Source organism: Panthera pardus, unplaced genomic scaffold, assembly GCF_024362965.1.
Source record: "Panthera pardus isolate Hobbes unplaced genomic scaffold, ASM2436296v1 HiC_scaffold_24, whole genome shotgun sequence".
NCBI lineage: Eukaryota > Metazoa > Chordata > Mammalia > Carnivora > Felidae > Panthera > Panthera pardus.
In genome coordinates this window covers 53,290,644-53,308,326 of record NW_026526810.1, presented here as the reverse complement: position 1 = coordinate 53,308,326, position 17,683 = coordinate 53,290,644, and the positions used below count along the sequence as shown (strand labels likewise).

The 17,683-nt window shown below is 48.7% G+C and overlaps 1 protein-coding gene across 3 annotated transcripts in view; it reads left to right on the top strand.

The window, feature by feature from the left end:
* CAPN3 (calpain 3) overlaps positions 1–14,067 on the top strand; it is a 51,074-nt gene extending 37,007 nt beyond the window's left edge. For 2 of the 3 annotated variants that reach the window (XM_053889155.1, XM_019442453.2), the window contains 14 exons: positions 285–362; positions 1,142–1,302; positions 2,537–2,706; positions 3,046–3,057; positions 3,775–3,983; positions 4,767–4,803; positions 11,019–11,096; positions 11,497–11,554; positions 11,650–11,714; positions 12,129–12,197; positions 12,287–12,365; positions 12,580–12,696; positions 13,000–13,058; positions 13,422–14,067. In XM_053889155.1, coding sequence (XP_053745130.1) covers positions 285–362; positions 1,142–1,302; positions 2,537–2,706; positions 3,046–3,057; positions 3,775–3,983; positions 4,767–4,803; positions 11,019–11,096; positions 11,497–11,554; positions 11,650–11,714; positions 12,129–12,197; positions 12,287–12,365; positions 12,580–12,696; positions 13,000–13,058; positions 13,422–13,448 — 1,219 coding nt within the window. In that variant the 3' untranslated portion in view covers positions 13,449–14,067. Of the gene's footprint in view, positions 1–284; positions 363–1,141; positions 1,303–2,536; positions 2,707–3,045; positions 3,058–3,774; positions 3,984–4,766; positions 4,804–6,758; positions 6,777–9,936; positions 10,051–11,018; positions 11,097–11,496; positions 11,555–11,649; positions 11,715–12,128; positions 12,198–12,286; positions 12,366–12,579; positions 12,697–12,999; positions 13,059–13,421 lie in introns of all 3 variants that reach the window. The other variant, XM_019442450.2, reaches the window with a different exon arrangement.
* The last annotated feature ends 3,616 nt before the right edge of the window (positions 14,068–17,683 follow it).

Below are 17,683 nucleotides of genomic sequence, written 5' to 3'. Positions count from 1 at the left end.
ATTTAAAGTGTGAGGAGGAAACAAAAAATTGTCCAGAGAAAGGTTAAGCCCTTACAAACCCATTTAAGGCCTTACTTACTCCTGAGGATAGTAGAAGGCCATTACTGGGTTTTACACTGAGGGAATCAGATCAGATTTCCATATCTGATGCTTCCTGCTTGCTGCAATTTGGAGATGGGCTACTCTTTCAACTTTTTCGTATTTCTCTTGATACCTCCTGTCCCATCCCACATCAGGCCTCTCCCGTTCTTCTTCCTTCCATAATTCCTCCATTTTCCCTCCAGTTGGAAGGACTGGAGCTTTGTGGACAAAGCTGAGAAGGCCCGTCTGCAGCACCAGGTCACTGAGGATGGAGAGTTCTGGTGAGTCCAGGACCCAAGAGGACCCTGAAGGGTAAGGGATCCAGTGGGGAGCTGAAATCTGAAACCTCAATCCCTGGAAAGAGGCCATCACATTGTAGCCCTCAGGAGATCTGGGCCCTGCTCTCTTCCTCCAGCCCAAAGCCCAACAGGATGGGGTTCTGAGAGGAGCCAGCCAGGTCACAGAAACAAGGAGAGCCTGGGACCAGGCCAGCACAAGGTGGCTCCTGCTTCGCCTATATCCCTCCGACGTGCACATGGCCCCGGCCACTTGCTCCCTGTCTCCTGGGCCAAAGCAGCTCTGCTTTGCTCACCCAATGCCACCCTCATCCTCACTCGGCTCATTTCTACTCAGCCCTTGAGTCTCAGCTTAAAGGAAATTTTCCGGATCCCTGTGTTTTGCCCAGAACTGGGATTAATTAGTGAGACTCATCATCCTTGAAATTGCTTGCTTAGTTGTCTGTCCTTCCTCAAACTGTCTTTCTTTGCGGTGAGCCCAGCACAGCACCGGGGCCCAAGGCAGAGGCACACGGTGCCATTGGGAGAACTGAATTGCTACCGAGCTCTCCCATAGAAGACACAGGAGTTTGAGCTATTACTGGAAGAGACAGTAGTTTGGGGTGGAGACATGAGAACTGACAGTGTTTACCTGAACGAGGAAGGGCAGGGGCGTCCCTGGGGCCATGCCCGAGTTCCTGTGAACTGTGGGATCGTGCTGCTCCGGTCCCCGAGTCTTACCTCTCCCAGCCTCCCATATGGGTCTCTCTCTTCCAACCTCTCAGGATGTCATATGACGATTTCATCTACCATTTCACAAAGCTGGAGATCTGCAACCTCACGGCTGACGCCCTGGAGTCCGACAAGATGCAGACGTGGACGGTCTCCGTGAACGAGGGCCGCTGGGTGAGGGGCTGTTCTGCTGGAGGCTGCCGCAACTTCCCAGGTGGGAGAGGCTCGGGATGGGGGAGGGTCCAAGGGCAACAAGTTCCAGGTGGAATAATACCATTCACTGAGGCTGTATTAAGTTCCAGGTGTATCTTATCTTATTAAACCCTCCCCGTTTTACCAAGAAGGAAACCACCTGCTGAGGAGTGTGCGGTGGGGAGCTGGTAACAACTTTTAAGCAGGACACTGTGTCGGAACAACACTACATTCATAATGCTGAGGATGGGACTGGAAAACGGAGTTAGCAGAGCCTGCCAGGGCACAAGCCAGAGATGATGAAAACCAAAGCAAGTCGGGGGCAGCAGAGATGGAGGGAAGAGGGCAGATTTAGGGAACAGAATATTGAAGAGTGACTTCAAGCTTCCCATTTGGAGGGCCCGAGTGGATGGTGTCAATGTCGCAATGTAAAACATACAGGAGGGAAAAATCAGCATGTTGTTTGTTTTTTTGGTGGAGTTGGTTGTGGGCTTGTGGGGAGAGGAGTTCGGTTTGGCCCATGGGAAGTTGAGGCACCTGTAGAAATATCCAGGTGAAGACGTGTCCTAGAGAATTGGATACACAGATTAGAATGGTACTTGGTTGTATGATTAGAACTTGATATATATTTGTGGAATATATATAGTTCAGGCATCATGGTCATGCAGGGACAGTTAAAAAGTGGATAAAACAGGAGCCCCTGGGTGGCTCAGTCAGTTAAGTGTCCGACTTTCCATCTCAGCTCGGGTCACGATCTCAGGGGTTTGTGAGTTGGAGCCCCACATGAGGCTCACAGCTGTCAGTTCAGAGCCTGCTTTGGATTCTCTGTCTCCCTCTTTCTCTGCCCCTCCCTGCTCTCCCTCTCTCAAAAATAAACATTAAAAAAAGTTTTTTTAAGTGGATAAGACAGCCTAGGGGGGCAGAATAGTGGGGTGGGAGAGAGGCCTAAGACCACATCCCAAGGACCAACAACATTTAAAGGGCAGGTGAGGAAAGGGAAACCATCAGCAGAGAATGAGACTCACAGCTCCGGGAGGGGGAAGAAGCCACACACAGCCAAGCAGTGAGGCTCCATCTCTATAAAGGTGGAGGCTACCCACACTTCCCCCCACATAGTTTGGCAAATGCCTGAGTCATGCCTTCTCTATTTATTGAGCGCCTAGATGCAGGGGATAAATAGGTTCCCTCTTATTTCCCTTCCTGACCTTTCTCTGAGAGGCAGATCTGAATGTACATTTCCTTCCTTGGGGGCACAGACACTTTCTGGACCAACCCACAGTACCGTCTGAAGCTCCTGGAGGAGGACGATGACCCTGACGACTCGGAGGTGATCTGCAGCTTCCTGGTGGCCCTGATGCAGAAGAACCGGAGGAAGGACCGGAAGCTGGGGGCCAACCTCTTCACCATTGGCTTTGCCATCTACGAGGTGTGCAGTTCCTGACCAGCTTTAGCCCAGGAAACACATTCCTTGGGGGTGGGGAGCCTCCCAAATACTCAGTGCCCCCACCCCGGGCCCCGAACTCCTAGAATCAGACCCTCATATGTCAGAATCTCTTAGATATTTGTAATGAGTGGAAAAAACCAGGTTGGGGGAGATGGAGCAGGGCTGGGCTGGGGCCGGCCAGATAGATGAGGAGTAGATGAGGAGTCAGACATCTGCATTCACTCCACGGTTGTCGGCATTCCCTCCCTGCAAGAGTTTCATCCTCTTTCAGATCTGAAGTCCACAGAATCTGAGCGTCTTCTTTTTCTGTTTCTCCTCAAGGTTCCCAAAGAGGTACAGAAGTGGCAGCGGCCAGCAGTTGTGTGCAGCATTACCTGGGGGTCCTGTGTCCATCAGTGGCACATCGGGAAGCTTCCTGGTGGGGTTTGAGGACAGGACTATGATAGGAGAGGGTCTCGCCTGGGTCACGCAACTCCAGAGCGGGTGCCTCAGGGTACTGCATGACCCCCTGACTATCACCCTCATGAGAAGCCCTTTCTCCCTTCCCACCAGAGACTCACACATACGCTCTCACACATTCATACGCACTTCTTCTCTCACACACACGCATACACTTGCTCACACTCATACACATTTGCACTCACAGTTACACACTCACGCACACAATCACACAGACACATTCTGAGGGTGACTGCCCTCTTTGGGATGGAGGAATCGCCTCCCTCAGACCCCAGCCAAGGCCCCTCCTGCCTCCTTGGGGTCCTTCCCCAGCCTGGAGGTGATTTGGAGCTGACCAGCAGCAGTTCTGGTAAGTAGGGGGAATGATAGACTTGACCTTCACTTCTGAATCACAACAGAAAAAGAGGAGGAAATGGGGTAGGGAGCTCCAGGGATGTTGAGCTATTTGAGGCCTTGGGAATCGGAAGTAGGTAGGTCACGACTGTGAACTGGGTAACCAGGGAGTTGGGGTAACCCCTGGACGGGGACTGTGAGCAGGACAGGACATCCTTCTGGAGGAGCTCAGGTCTCTCGGGCTCTTCTCCCCCTCAGATGCACGGGAACAAGCAGCACCTGCAGAAGGACTTCTTCCTGTACAATGCCTCCAAGGCCAGGAGCAAGACCTACATCAACATGCGGGAGGTGTCCGAGCGCTTCCGCCTACCTCCCAGCGAGTATGTCATCGTGCCCTCCACCTATGAGCCCCACCAGGAGGGAGAATTCATCCTCCGGGTGTTCTCTGAAAAAAGGAACCTCTCCGAGTGAGTCAGCCTGCTTTCCCCTCCTGTCCCTAAAAGCCCATGTGGCCCATTCCAGAGATTGGAGATGTGAGGTAGCTGGACCTGTCACCTCCAGGAATCCTGGGATATGTTGACCAGGCTGCCCTTCTTCCTCTGCTCCTGAGTCACTGGCCACATCTCCTCCATTTGTTTAGTCAGTCTGTCATCCCACAGATCTCTATAGAAAACCTACTAAGTTCCAGGCACTCTTTTTCTAGGGACTAAGGATAGAACAATGTATTAAACAGAAAGAAATCCCTGCCCTTATGGAGTTCAACATTCTAGCATGAGACAGCAATGCATAGGGGGAAAAAATATGCATATATGTGTTTGAGGGAGATAAATGATAAGGAGAAAGAAATACAGTAGGGAACAAGGATAGGAGGCATTAGGGGTGACGGAACTTTTAGGTGAGGTGACCAGGGAAGCCAGCAAGGCCACATCCTGCATTTTTTGTGCACTGCAGATGATTTCATAAGCCCAACTACTCTGGACTCTGCCCTTGAGAAACACAAAGTCTAGGGGTAGGTGGCTGAGTCTGGGCACCTGGGCAAAGCCAACAAGAACCCATGTGTCTGCACTTGGCTGCTGGGGATGTGCCTACATGGGGTTGGTTCCCGTGGTGGGGTATTAGTTCCTGTGGTTCCCTTGAAATCAGCTCTGACTTGGCCCTGAGGACCTGTGTGGCCTGGGCGAATTCTCTCTATGCTTCCTGCTTGCTCCTGGGGACAGTGAGAACCCGCTCATGTTTGTGTTTCTCCACAGGGAAGTTGAAAATACAATCTCCGTGGATCGGCCCGTGGTGAGTGCTTTAGTTCTTATGTGTGAGAAGGTCCAGAGGCTCACCTTCCCCCATCCAGGCAGGGGACATAGGGGCGGTGGAGGGGAGAGTGGGTATTGGCAGAGAAGATGGGAGTCTGGGGCCTGCAGGGCAATTCTTCCATGTTAGTGCAGTTTCTGTTTGTCCCAACTAGAGGTAACAGGCCTCACGGTACTGGGCCGTGTACTCAATCCAAGGTCTAGGAAACACAGAAGAAGAGTCCTAGAAGGGAAAAGCAGTTTGAACAGCGAGAGGGAGGGGTCAAGGCCATAGTAAGGGACAACAAGAGCAACAGATTGGATTATGAGAGTCAGTCTCACATATGGAAAAGAATACACACCAGCTCTGGAGTCAGCATCAAAACCTGGGTCCTCCACCTAGAGCTGGGTGATTTGGACAAGTTACATAACCCCTCATTTTCCTACTCTGTAAAATGGGGACAATAATATGTGCCTTGCAAGGCTCTTATGAAGTTTGAATCAATGAGATCATGTATGTGAAGTGCCTGGCATAGCACAGATCCTTAAATGGTGGTTATAATTCATATGCTTTATATCTCAAAAGGTACTTCCCACATGCATTACCTCACTTGATCCTTGCAAGGTTTCTGAGATGTGATAAGGTTATTATTATCCCTGGTGTTAAGGAAGTAGAGGCTCAGTGGGGTTAAATGGCTCCCATGGTTCACAGGTCTCATTAAATGGCAGGGATGAAACTGACATTCAGATTCTCGGAGCCCAGATTCTCCAGGTTCTCAGGCTGCTTCCCCAGTCGCCATGTGGAGACCAGTTCCCACTTGTTTGAGTCCCTGAGTTAGAAGCACAGAGTTGGTATATGTGGCTTCTCTTTGTTAAGGAGTCTTGTGACTGCCTTGGGCCTTTGGGCCTTGGTTTATAAACATCCCCTGTGCTCTGTGTGACTTGGGCCAATAAGAGGACAGCAAATGCCCCACTGAGCTATCTTCTGGGTGGTGACACTCAGGGCTCCAATCCTGACCCTATGCCAGTGCCAGATCTCCAAGTGCCTTCTGAATTATCACAGGACATTCATCTTAGGATTAAATGCATTTGGTTCTATTCTTATCTGTGAAACATTAGTAATCAGGGTAGTATATTGATCAGGAATCTCAAACTCAGGAGCTTATGGGAGCTGGCATGCCACTGAACTGGGTAGGGCAGGCACATGTGGGGCTTTTGATGTCCCTCCACAGACCTGTTCACCTGGAGTTCTCAACTGACACCTAGCTTTAGTGTTGGAGGGACAACCGGAGTGGTGGTGACTATGGCATCTGGAGGGTACAGGCAGCAGCTGCCCTCAGCTCCCCAGATCGTTGCCAGTGCAGCCTGCCAGACCTCCTAGTTTTATTTTGTTTTAAAGCCCCAAACTTAGATTTCCACATTAAGTCTCTCCCTATGTTATAAATATCTGCTAAAACAAAACGGGGGCGCCTGGCTGGCTCACTCGGTAGAGCACACAACTCTTGATCTCAGGGTTGTGAGTTTGAGCCCCATGTTAGACATGAAGCCAACTTTAAAAGAGTTTTAAAAAATTAAAACAAAACAAACCCCCCCAAACTCTGGAAGTCAAGCAAAATCCATTTTCAGGCCAGTTTGGGTGAGCCACTTTTTTTGGTGTTTTAGAAACTAACTTCACTTAAAAATATAAAACTTTAGCCAGAAGATTCCTTTCCTTGGCCGTGTCTAATAGGAGTGGACTATAAGAACAGCCACCAGAGCGGCCACCAGTCTCTGAGCATGGAGAACTCTGACCTCCTTTCACCCTCCAGGCCTCTTTTGGCTCTGTGTGGCCCCGATTTCTGGACCCCAGAGCCTCACTCCAAGCTGAGGCCCAAATCACAGGAAAGTCAAAAGCCACTGGGTTTTCTGGAAACTTGATTTTCACTTATTCTGCATTTGTTGTTTCCTTTCCTTATGCAGAAAAAGAAAAAAACCAAGGTGGGTGTAACAGGGTGAGTGGGTAGACAGCAGAGTGTGTTTGTGCATGTGTGTGTGTGACAGCATGTGTACCAGACTTGCCTCTTCCCTCACTGACCCCCACCTCGCCTTCCTGGGCCCAGGTCACAGCTAAGGGTGTGGACCAATGTTAGCTAACACTGGCCAGGTGAAGGCTATGGGCCAGGCACTCTTCCAGGTGCTTTCCATGGATATGCTCAATCCTCACAACAACCCCATGACATTGGTACTTTTTTTTTTTTTTTTTAATTTTTTTTTTCAACGTTTTTTTATTTATTTTTGGGACGGAGAGAGACAGAGCATGAACGGGGGAGGGGCAGAGAGAGAGGGAGACACACAGAATTGGAAACAGGCTCCAGGCTCCGAGCCATCAGCCCAGAGCCTGACGCGGGGCTCGAACTCACAGACCGCGAGATCGTGACCTGGCTGAAGTCGGACGCTTAACCGACTGCGCCACCCAGGCGCCCCGACATTGGTACTTTTATCCTCCCCGCTTTCAGAGAAAGAAAAGGTACAGATGGATCCGCTAAATTGTGCAAGTGTGGCAGAAGCAGCACTAAGAGTCCAGGCAGTCTGGCTCCAGAGTCTGCCCTGAACCACCATGCTCACCTTTCATATGAGGGAGGAGGAGGATGGCCAACCAGTGAAAATGGGCCTGATATGGGGGCTCTTGAAAAAACCAGGAGCACCCCTTCTTTCTCAGAAGTGCTAAGAAGGGCTTGATTCTTTGGGGTGGGGGGAACAGCAACTGTTTGTGTTTCCCAGGGTACAGTGAGAAACAGGTGTGTGAGGGTTTCCATGGAGAGAGTCTCGAGATGCCAGGTGCTTGCCCTGGAGGCAGGACTGCTCCTTCTCCCTCCTTTCCGTTCCCTGCCTCCTCCCCACTCCTCCTGTTTCCTTAGCCTGCTCTGTAGGGGATGACAGAGGATGCCCAGAGAGGCTAAGTCACAACCAGGGCTCTTGTTCCAGGTGAAGCTTGTTCCACATCCCTTTCTAGGCAAGCAACCTCTCCATAAGCCTGCTCCTCACAGCCATGGAACCCAACAGACCTATGTCCAGGTAGCAGTGGAGAAAGGGAAAGAGAACTTCACCCTCATAGCCCCAGAGTTGCTGATCAACTTGACTGGTTTAATGGGGAATGAGAGCTACTTGGACAGCTTCCCCTCTTGGGGTCTTGGGAGGTTGCTATGATCCATTGATTCACCAGGGCCTCAGTGTCCTGATTATAACCACTTTGCTATAACCACATTGCTAAAGGTGACCATGTGTGGTAAGAGCATCTCAGGGACCTCAGAACAAAGCTTTCATCTGGGACCAGCGGCATTGTTTCCTTTGTGTGGTTTTGGAATTCAGAAGTACAGTTGTTTAGCAACTCAAATCCCCTCCTATATCCTAGCTCCATGTACCCCATAACCTTCCCCTTGTCCCCAGGGCCTGTAGTGATGACTAACCCTTTCAGAATTTTGGTTTGACCGCTCAGAGTGCCATACAGAAATGACTGACCTTTGGGCATCCTCGGGCCCATGAGGTACTTAGCCACAGGCCTTCGGATGAGGTTTGGCATTAGTGTTTTATGGTGGTGCCTGGAAGGATCTACCATAGAGGTCCTCTAAGTGTTGACGCTGGTGCAGACCAGAGCTGACACTGATCAAGCACCTACCATGCAGCAGGCACTGTGATAGGGGTAAAACATACATTGTTTTCAGTTACAACAGTATCTACAAGGTGGGTGCTATGACTATTCCCCTTTTATAGATACTTTACAAGTATTCAGAGAAGTGAAGAGACTTGCCAAAGAAACAACTAATGAATGGGGAAACTGGAAGCCACATCGATCTGCCCCCAAACCCATGTTTCTTGCCCTCACTGATCTGGTGCAGGCCCCTTACACTCCAAAACCTGTGTTTTCCAGACCCACACTTGGGCCCAGAGATGTGTGCCTGGCAGGGGTGACTCATGGCCACACCATGGCCGAACCATGTCCATAGGCACACATTTCCCCTCCAACTGTGACCCACAGTTGCTCTAGGATCCTCACAGGCATCATTTGCTTGCACAAGACCCTTTGCTTGGAAGGTAAAGCAAGCCAGGGCTGTTGGGGCCTGCTGGGAGCCAAAGTTCTAGGAGCTGTTTCTGTAGGTCTGACCATTTGTGCAGTTCTAGATGAACCACATGGAAAGGCAGAAGGGGATTCAGAAACCGGTCCCGTTGCTTTTTTGCTTAGAGAGATTCTGACTGTCGCATTGCTCTCTGCACTGCAGCCATGAGCCCCTATAACCTTGCCTTCCTCTGGCTTTCCCTGTGGGGTGATGGCACCAATGAAGGGTGGCACAGCATGGCAGCCGCTCGCTGCTCTTTTTGTGTCCTCTTCACTTGCTTGAGCATGTCTTGAAAATATCCCTTATATTTGGGTGGCATCTTCAGTGTTTTTGCAGTAGCTCTATATTCAGCCTTGCATGCGATCCCCACCAGAGTCCCATGAGAAAGGCCGAGCAGGTTCTGTTATCCACATTAATGGATGCGTTACGGGAGGCCAGAGAGGTTATTGCTCGTTTGTGAGGACAGGACTGGAATTTTAGCCCTGTGTTCTGACTTCTCACCCATTAATCGGAGTCCTTTTTTCAGTCTGTCCTCTGCGGTGTCGCAGAGGTTCCTTGGAGGTGCCTCCGTAGCTGCCACAGCTGATACAGGTGTGCTGAGGGAAAAGAGCTCTGCCCTCTTCATCAAGCGGAGAGGCTTGTTTTTAATGACGTGAGATATGCTGGGCTTCTGGGGAAATTTAATTTGAACAGTGTTTCCATTTGAAAAAAAAAAAAGCCTAAAAATAATAGAACATCATTGTAGTGGATCGCACTACTTTTAACATTCTTAGCGTTTTACTACCTACCTTGTCGAACCCTCCTAGCTCTACCATCAGGAGATAAGGACCTGAGGTCCAGAGAGACTTAGCATCTTACCCCAAGTCACACAGCTTGTTAGCGGCAGGGATGGAGCTTGAACTGAGGTTCAAGAGCTCCCAGCTCTGCTCTTTTCCTCTTCACTGGACAAAGCTGCTCCAGGAGGGAGGCTGCCTCCATGTGCCCGCTCAGCCTGTAATCCTTGCTTCCTTCCTGCCCCTTCCCCACTTCCCTCTTCTCTCCAGCCCATCATCTTCGTTTCGGACAGAGCAAACAGCAACAAGGAACTGGGTGTGGACCAGGAATCAGAGGAGGGCAGAGACAAAGCAAGCCCTGATAAGCCAGAGAAATCCCCACAGGTTTTTGAGCATGTGGCATGAATGGGGTGGCTAGCAAACAGTGGGGGCCTCTGGATTGGAGGGGCTGTATGGTGGGGTGTCCCTTTAACGTCTGCAGGTTTGGATTTATCCCAGTGACCTTTTCTCTCATCACGTTCTCCTAAAATTTGGGATGCTGCTTGGGCGAATGTCTTGAGGGGGTGGCAGCCACACCAAGCCAGTCCCAGGCCTGGGAAGGACAGGCTAAGCCTGCCCACTGGAGCCCCCCAGCCAGGACAGCGAAGGAAAAGGAAGGCAGAACCTGGGACACAGCCAGCTTGAGAGAGCCCAAGACAGAACAACTCCTGTGCCCTGGTGTCCTCGAGCTCTTGACAACGAGGGGATAAAGAATAGTAGCAGAAAAGGGATGGACATCCGCACAGGAGTCCTGTGGAGCCCAGGGAAGGGTATTAGATTGATGTGGGGAGAGGAGGTCATATAAAGCTTTAGTGGAGATGAGGCTGAGGGACCAAAGTCCACAGATCAATCTGGGGCCACCTCCTCCATCGTGGAATGTCCATTGTGGAATGTCCTCCTCCATCGTGGCATGTGGGCATCCTCTGAGGATTTGGCCTCGATGACAGAGGTGGCAGGAAGTACCAAAATGGTCTGGTCCCCTTTGTCCTTCTAGAGCTCATTTGGTTCGGATGGTCAAGCTCAAAACAGTGGTGGGGGTGGGGAGAGAAGACCAAGGGGGCTGTCTACATGTCGGCATGGCTTATCTAACTCCTCTGGCTGGGATGTCTGGAGTGAAGGGTCGCTGGGCCTAGAGGATTGTCACTCCCGCTCTCTAGGTTCAACTGAGAAAAGCCATTTGTCCTGTACCCAGCTCCTGCTGCCACCTAGGGCTGGTTTAGGCACTCTGGCTCCCTCGACCCGAAGGAACTTTCCTCGTGGGTCCGTATGTCTCCCTGATCACTGTGAACCACTTTTCCTTTGTGCTTCCACAGCCACGGCCTGGCAACACCGGCCAAGAGACTGAGGAGCAGCAGCAGTTCCGGAACATTTTTAGGCAGATAGCAGGCGAGGTGAGTACCGCCAACCTGGACTCCTACAGAGGCTCCTCTCCTTGATTAGCTGCTCAGATGACCAGTTATTTCATTATTGTTCAGTAGGGGTCCTTCTGGCTTTTGGTGGAAACGGGGGATATGCATGTGTGCCACAGAAATCCACACACAAATCCTCAGGTCCTTGAATTTAGACCAACATCCACTTGGGTGCCTCGGAGGCCTTTTTGCTCCGAGCTGCCCACTGTGGTCTGGACACTGAGGGTGCTGTGTCTTCCTTGGAAAAACCCCAGCCTCCCGTGACAGAATAGCACTGACAGGGACTTTACCAACATGGAGAGCTGGGATTTGTTTTGCAAACCCTCTGTTCCATCAGCTACTGTCCCCTTGGACTGTCATTCTCTACTCCCTTCCTCCTCAGGATATGGAGGTCTGTGCAGATGAGCTCAAGAATATCCTTAACACGGTTGTGAACAAACGTGAGTGGCTCAGACTGTGTGTGGAGGACGGGCAGGCAATGAGTGTGTGTCCGGTTATCTGAAAGAAGCTCCTCACTCTTCTCCATACCTCCCAGATAAGGACCTGAAGACACAAGGGTTCACGCTGGAGTCCTGCCGTAGCATGATTGCTCTCATGGATGTATCCTTCCCGCCACCCTTCCCCCGCCCCATGCAGCCCCTGGGGGCCAAAGCAACAATGAGGGTGCCCAGTGAGAAAGAGGGGCCGTTGGAGGAGGCACAGCAGGGCAAGACATTGGGTTGTAACCAGCCCCTAACCTCTGCCCTCACTTCAGGCCTGGGATTCTGCCTAAGGCCCTGCCCGAGCAAAAATGGTCCTGAGGAGATAGGCTCCTTGGGTTTTAGAGCAGACACTAACTTTGGCTGAGAAGGTGTGGAGGGGAGGGTTAAACCCCAGGACAGGACAGTGGGTAGGATATCTGGGGCAGAGCCTTCCTGTGAGGCGACCTTCCCTGTAGTCCCCTAGACCCCCCTTCCTTCCAACCCAGGGGGATTTCGCTATGTGTGCCCTGTAGCCCTGACCTCCTTCCTCCAGACAGATGGCTCTGGGAGGCTGAACTTGCACGAGTTCCATCACCTTTGGAAGAAGATTAAAGCCTGGCAGGTGAGAAGAGAACGAAGCAAGGGAGTGAAAGAGGGGGTTAATTCAAGGGGTTACTATGTGACCTCTGTCCTGAAATTTTCTATTGCCAGAAAATTTTCAAACACTATGATACAGACCAGTCTGGTACCATCAACAGCTATGAGATGCGAAATGCAGTCAATGATGCAGGTGCTGGGGAAGCAAGTGGGTGGTGGGGATGTGGACTCGGGCTGGTGGAAGCAGGAGCTGGAGGGTGGGGGCAGAAGGCCGCTAGGGGCCTACTAGCCAAAGGAAGGAGAAAGTGCTTCTCATCCCCCAGGCCAGAGTGGCTGAGAGGCAGGGAAAATAGAATGCCAGGCTAATCCTCAGCCTCCTTCGTCCTCTCCCGTGCCGCCCCCTACAGGATTCCACCTCAACAGCCAGCTCTACGACATCATCACCATGCGGTATGCAGACAAGCACATGAACATCGACTTTGACAGCTTCATCTGCTGCTTCGTCAGGCTGGAGGGCATGTTCAGTAAGTGCGGGGGCTACCTTTCTGCACTCTTGTGCCCCTCCTCCCACAGTGTCAGGAGCCGCAATAGGAATCTCAGCCTGATCATCTTCTAGTCTACTCCATCCAACAGGGTCTGAACAAAAGCACAGACTCTCTTTAAGCTCAGAATGGGCTGGCAAAGGGAGGATGATGGTTGATACTTGGCCCAGCAGATTTTTGTGCTGAAGGACAACACTTAGGACACAGTCCTCTTAAGAAAAGTTACAATACTGGAGGGGAAGGGACCCTTTAACTGGCCTCTGGCCTGTGCTTTCTTCCACACAGGAGCTTTCAATGCATTTGACAAGGATGGAGACGGTATCATCAAACTCAACGTGCTAGAGGTAAAGCCTAATAGAAGCAGTACACTCACCACACGCCTTCAAATTCAGGGTGGAGGAATCAATGAAGGTGGAGGGATGGAACGGGAACGGAATGGAAAGGGAAGCTCAGCAAGGAATGTGGCTCGTAGGAAATGCGTACTGGGAGAAGGCTCCAACGGGGACTTGGATCCTAAAAGCTTTTAGGCTGGAAAATATACCTTTCTAGTAGAGATTGGAGAAGCATGCCATAAACCACTGCTTCTTAGAAAAATCTTCCCAGTGTCTGGCATGCTGGGGATGTCCCTTTCCCCCTACCCTATCACACCCTTAAGGTTGGGCTCTCTTTTCTTGTTCACATTCTGATCCTGGGACTTCCTCTTTCAGTGGCTGCAGCTCACCATGTATGCCTGAACCAAGCTGGCCTCACCCAAGGCCATACAGATCACTCAGGATTTCCATTTCATCCAATATAGCTACAGCCACTTACCTCAAAGGACACAGTAGCTGCACCTACCCCCCTCCCACCCCCCCCCCCCACAAGCCTCCAGGCGCCTCCTTGGTCTCTTTCCTCCTCTACTTCACTCCCCACTCAGCCTCAGGGCATCTGTCCATCTGTCACGCCCACACTGACCCATCAGTTAAGGAACGAGGGAGAACAATTTTGTCCCTTTGCCAAATGGAGGCAAGTGTCTGTCTGCCTCAGGTAGTTGTAGCCCAGCTGAGAGGCTTGCTCAGAATCTGAGTGGCCTCACTTCTGAAGGAAGTTCCTTAGCTTGCCCTAGGCTGTTCCCGGAAGCATTTGACAATGGCACTCAGCATTTGCCGTGCTAGAGTCCTCCATCACCTTCATGTTGTCCCACTCATGGGACAGTAACCAAACTGGTACTTGGTTCTGATTGTTTCAGGATGGGCCCGCTCCGGGATAAACTAGCTCAGTGGAAGAGGGCTTGGATACTTTGGGCTGTATGACTCATAAGTTTGGCTGCATTCTGAAAAGAGTTGATCTAAATAAAGGCATGTGTATGGCTGGTTTGGTTGTGTTTTTGTTTTCTCACATTTAGATATCAGCCAGAGCAGGGTTGAGTAGCTTCAAATCTTACACCCCTCTATCAGGCAGAGAGCCCTTGTTTCAGAATACAAGGATGGAAGACACATACACACACAAACAAAACCTGGGCCCTGTGTTAACCATGCCTATTGGTATTTCTTGAACATGGGAATCACTCAGATACTTTCCAAGATCGATGAGGAAAGGAAGGGGGAACAGCTGTTGGTGTACAGAATAGCAAGAATAAATGGGTCACCTTGTAACTGGAGGGGCTGGTTACCTGAGTGTAATGAAACCATGATGTAGGTGCAGTTTTTTGGGGAGTTATGCGTGTCAGGCATACGACACTAGAATTCAACATGTGTATACACTACAAAGTGATCACCCCAAAATCTGCTTACCATCCATTACCCTACAAGCAACCCTCTTTCATACCTATCCCCTAGTGCCCCACCCCCTAAACCCCTTCCCCTCTGGTAACCACAGGTCTGTTTCTGTATCTGAGTTTTTGTGATTCCACATATGAGCAAAATCATACAGTATTTGTCTTTCTCCTTCTGATTTATTTCACTTAGCTTAATACTCTCAAGGTCCACCTATGTTGTTGCCAAGAGCAAGATTTCATTTTGTTTTTTTTTTTTAAAGCTCAGTAGTATTCCATACATACACACCACATCTTCTTTATCCATGCATCCACTGATGGACATATAGGTTGTTTCCATATCTTGGCTATTGTAAAAAATGCTGCAGTGAACATAGGGGTGCATGTATCTTTTCCATAGTGGCTGCAACAACTTATAACCCACCGACTGTATGAGGGTTCCCTTTCCTCTACATTCTCACCAACACTTATTATCTTTTTGATAATAGCACAGAGCTGACAGATGTGAGGTGATAACTCATGGTGGTTTTTACATTTCCCTAATAATGAATGATGTTGAGTATCTTTTCATGTGCCTGTTGACCATCTGAATGTCTTCTTTGGAGAAATGTCTATTCAGATCATCTCCCCACTTTTTAATTGGGTCTTTTGTTGTGGTTGAGTTACCTGAGCTCTTTTCATATTTTAGATCTGAACCCCTTACCAGATGTATAATTTCCAATTATGTTCTCCCATTTAGTAAGTTGCTTTTTTGTTTTGATGATGTTTCCTTCACTGTGCAGAACCTTTTTAACTTGATATGGTTGCACTTATTTTTGCTTTTGTTTCTGTTGCCTTTCGAGTCTGACCACAAAAACATTACTAAGAGGATGTCATGGAGCTTACCACCTATGTTTTTTTTCCAAGAATTTTATGGTTTCAGGTCTCAGATTCAAGCCTTTAATCCGTTTTGAGTTAATATTTGCATATGGTAGAAGACCATGGTCTAGTTTCATTCTTTTGCATGTGGCTGATCAGTTTTCCCACCACTATGTATTGAAGAGACTGTCCTTTCTCACTGTATGTTTCCACTTCGTCAGAAATTAATTGCCCATATAGGTGTGGGTTTATTTCTGGGCTCTCATTTCTGCTGCATCGATCTGTGTATCTGTTTTTGTGCTGGTACCATACTGTATGACTCCTATAGCTTTGTAGAATGGTTTGAAACCAGGCAGCAATGATACCTCCAGCTTGGGTCTTGTCAAGATTGCCTTGCATTTTGGGGTTCTTTTGTGGTTTCATACAAATTTTAAGATTGTTCTATTCCCTGAAATATGTCATTGGTGTTTTGATAGGGATTCATTAAAATCTATGGATTGCTTTGGGTAACATAGGCATTGTAACCATATTAATTCCTCCAATCCAGGAGTATTGAGTATCTATTTGTGTCCCCAGTTTCTTTTATTAATGTTTTGTAGTTACCAATGTGTAAGTGTTTACCTCCTTAGTTCAATTTATTGCTAGGCATTTTATTCTTTTTGATGCAACTGTAAATAGGATTGTTTTCTGGATTTTTGATAGTTCATTATTACTGTTTAGCAATACAACATGTTTTTGTATATTGATTTTGTATCCTGCAACTGTACTGAATTTTTTATTCCAAGTTTTTTTGTTTGTGTGTTTTTTTTTTGTTTTTTTTTTTTACAGGATCTTTAGGGCTTTCTACATATAATATCATGTCATATGTAAATAGTGACAGTTTTACTTCTTCTTCTGATCTGGATGCATATCTTTTTCTCACCAAATTGTCTGGCTAGGACTTCTAATACTATGTTGAATAAAAGTGGTTAAGTGAGCATCCTTGTCCTGTTCCTGATCTTAGACAAAATGCTTGCAGCTTTTCCCCATTGACTATATTGTTATGTTATCATAAATGTTGAATTTTGTCAAATGCTTTTTCTCCATTTATTGAGATGATCATGTTTTTATCCTTCTTTTTGTTAATGTGGCGAATGACACTGATTTACAGATGTTGAACCACCCTGTATTACTGGAATAGATCCCATTTGATCATGGGTATGATCCTTTTATTTTTTTTAAACTTTTTTTTTTTTTAACGTTTATTTATTTTTGAGACAAAGACAGACAGAGCATGAATGGGAGAGGGGCAGAGACAGAGGGAGACACAGAATCCGAAGCAGGCTCCAGGCTCTGAGCCATCAGCCCAGAGCGCGACGCAGGGCTCAAACTCACGGAGCGCGAGATCGTGACCTGAGCTGAAGTCGGACACTTAACCGACTGAGCCACCCAGGCGCCCCTCCTTTTATTTTTATTTTTTTAGTGTTTTATTTATTTTTAAGACAGAGAGAGACAGAGCATGAGTGGGGATGGGGCAGAGAGAGAGGGACACACAGAATCTGAAGCAGGTTCCACGCTCTGAGCTGTCAGCACAGAGCCCGGTGCAGGGCTTGAACCCATGAACTGAGATAATGACCTGAGCCAAAGTCGGACGCTCAACCGACTGAGCCACCTGGGTGCCCCAATCCTTTTATTTTGGGGGGGATATGATTCCTTTTTAAAAATGTTTATTTTTGAGAGAAAGTGCGTGCGCATGAGCATGAGTGGGGGAGGGGTAGAGAGAGAAGGAGACACAGAATCTGAAGCAGGCTCCAGGCTCTGAGCTGTCAGCACAGAACCCAACCTGGGGCTCGAACCCACAAACTGTGAAACCATGACCTGAGCTGAAGTTGGACGCTTAACCAACTCAGCCTCCCAAGCACCCTAAGACATGATCCTTTTAATGTATTAATTCGATTTGCTAGTATTCTGTTGAGGATTTTTGAATGTCTATTCATCAGGAATATTGGCTTGTAATTTTCTAGTGGCATCCTTGTCTAGTTTGGGCATTAGGGTAATAATGGCCTTGTAAAATGAGTTTGAGAGTGTTCCCTCCTCCTGTTTTTTGTTTGTTTTGAAGAATCTGAGAATTACTACCCATTCTTCTTAAAGAATGGGTATTAATTCTTCTTTGAATGTTTGGTAGAATTCACCACGGAAGCCATCTGGTCCTGGACTTTTGTTTGTTGGGAGGTTTTTGATTATTGATTTAGTTTCCTTACTAGTAACCAGTCTGTTCAGATTTTCTATCTCTTCTTGATTCAGCATCGGTAGGTGGTATGTTTCTAGGAATTGATCCATCTCTCCCAAGTCGTCAAATTTGTTGGTGTTCATAGTCTC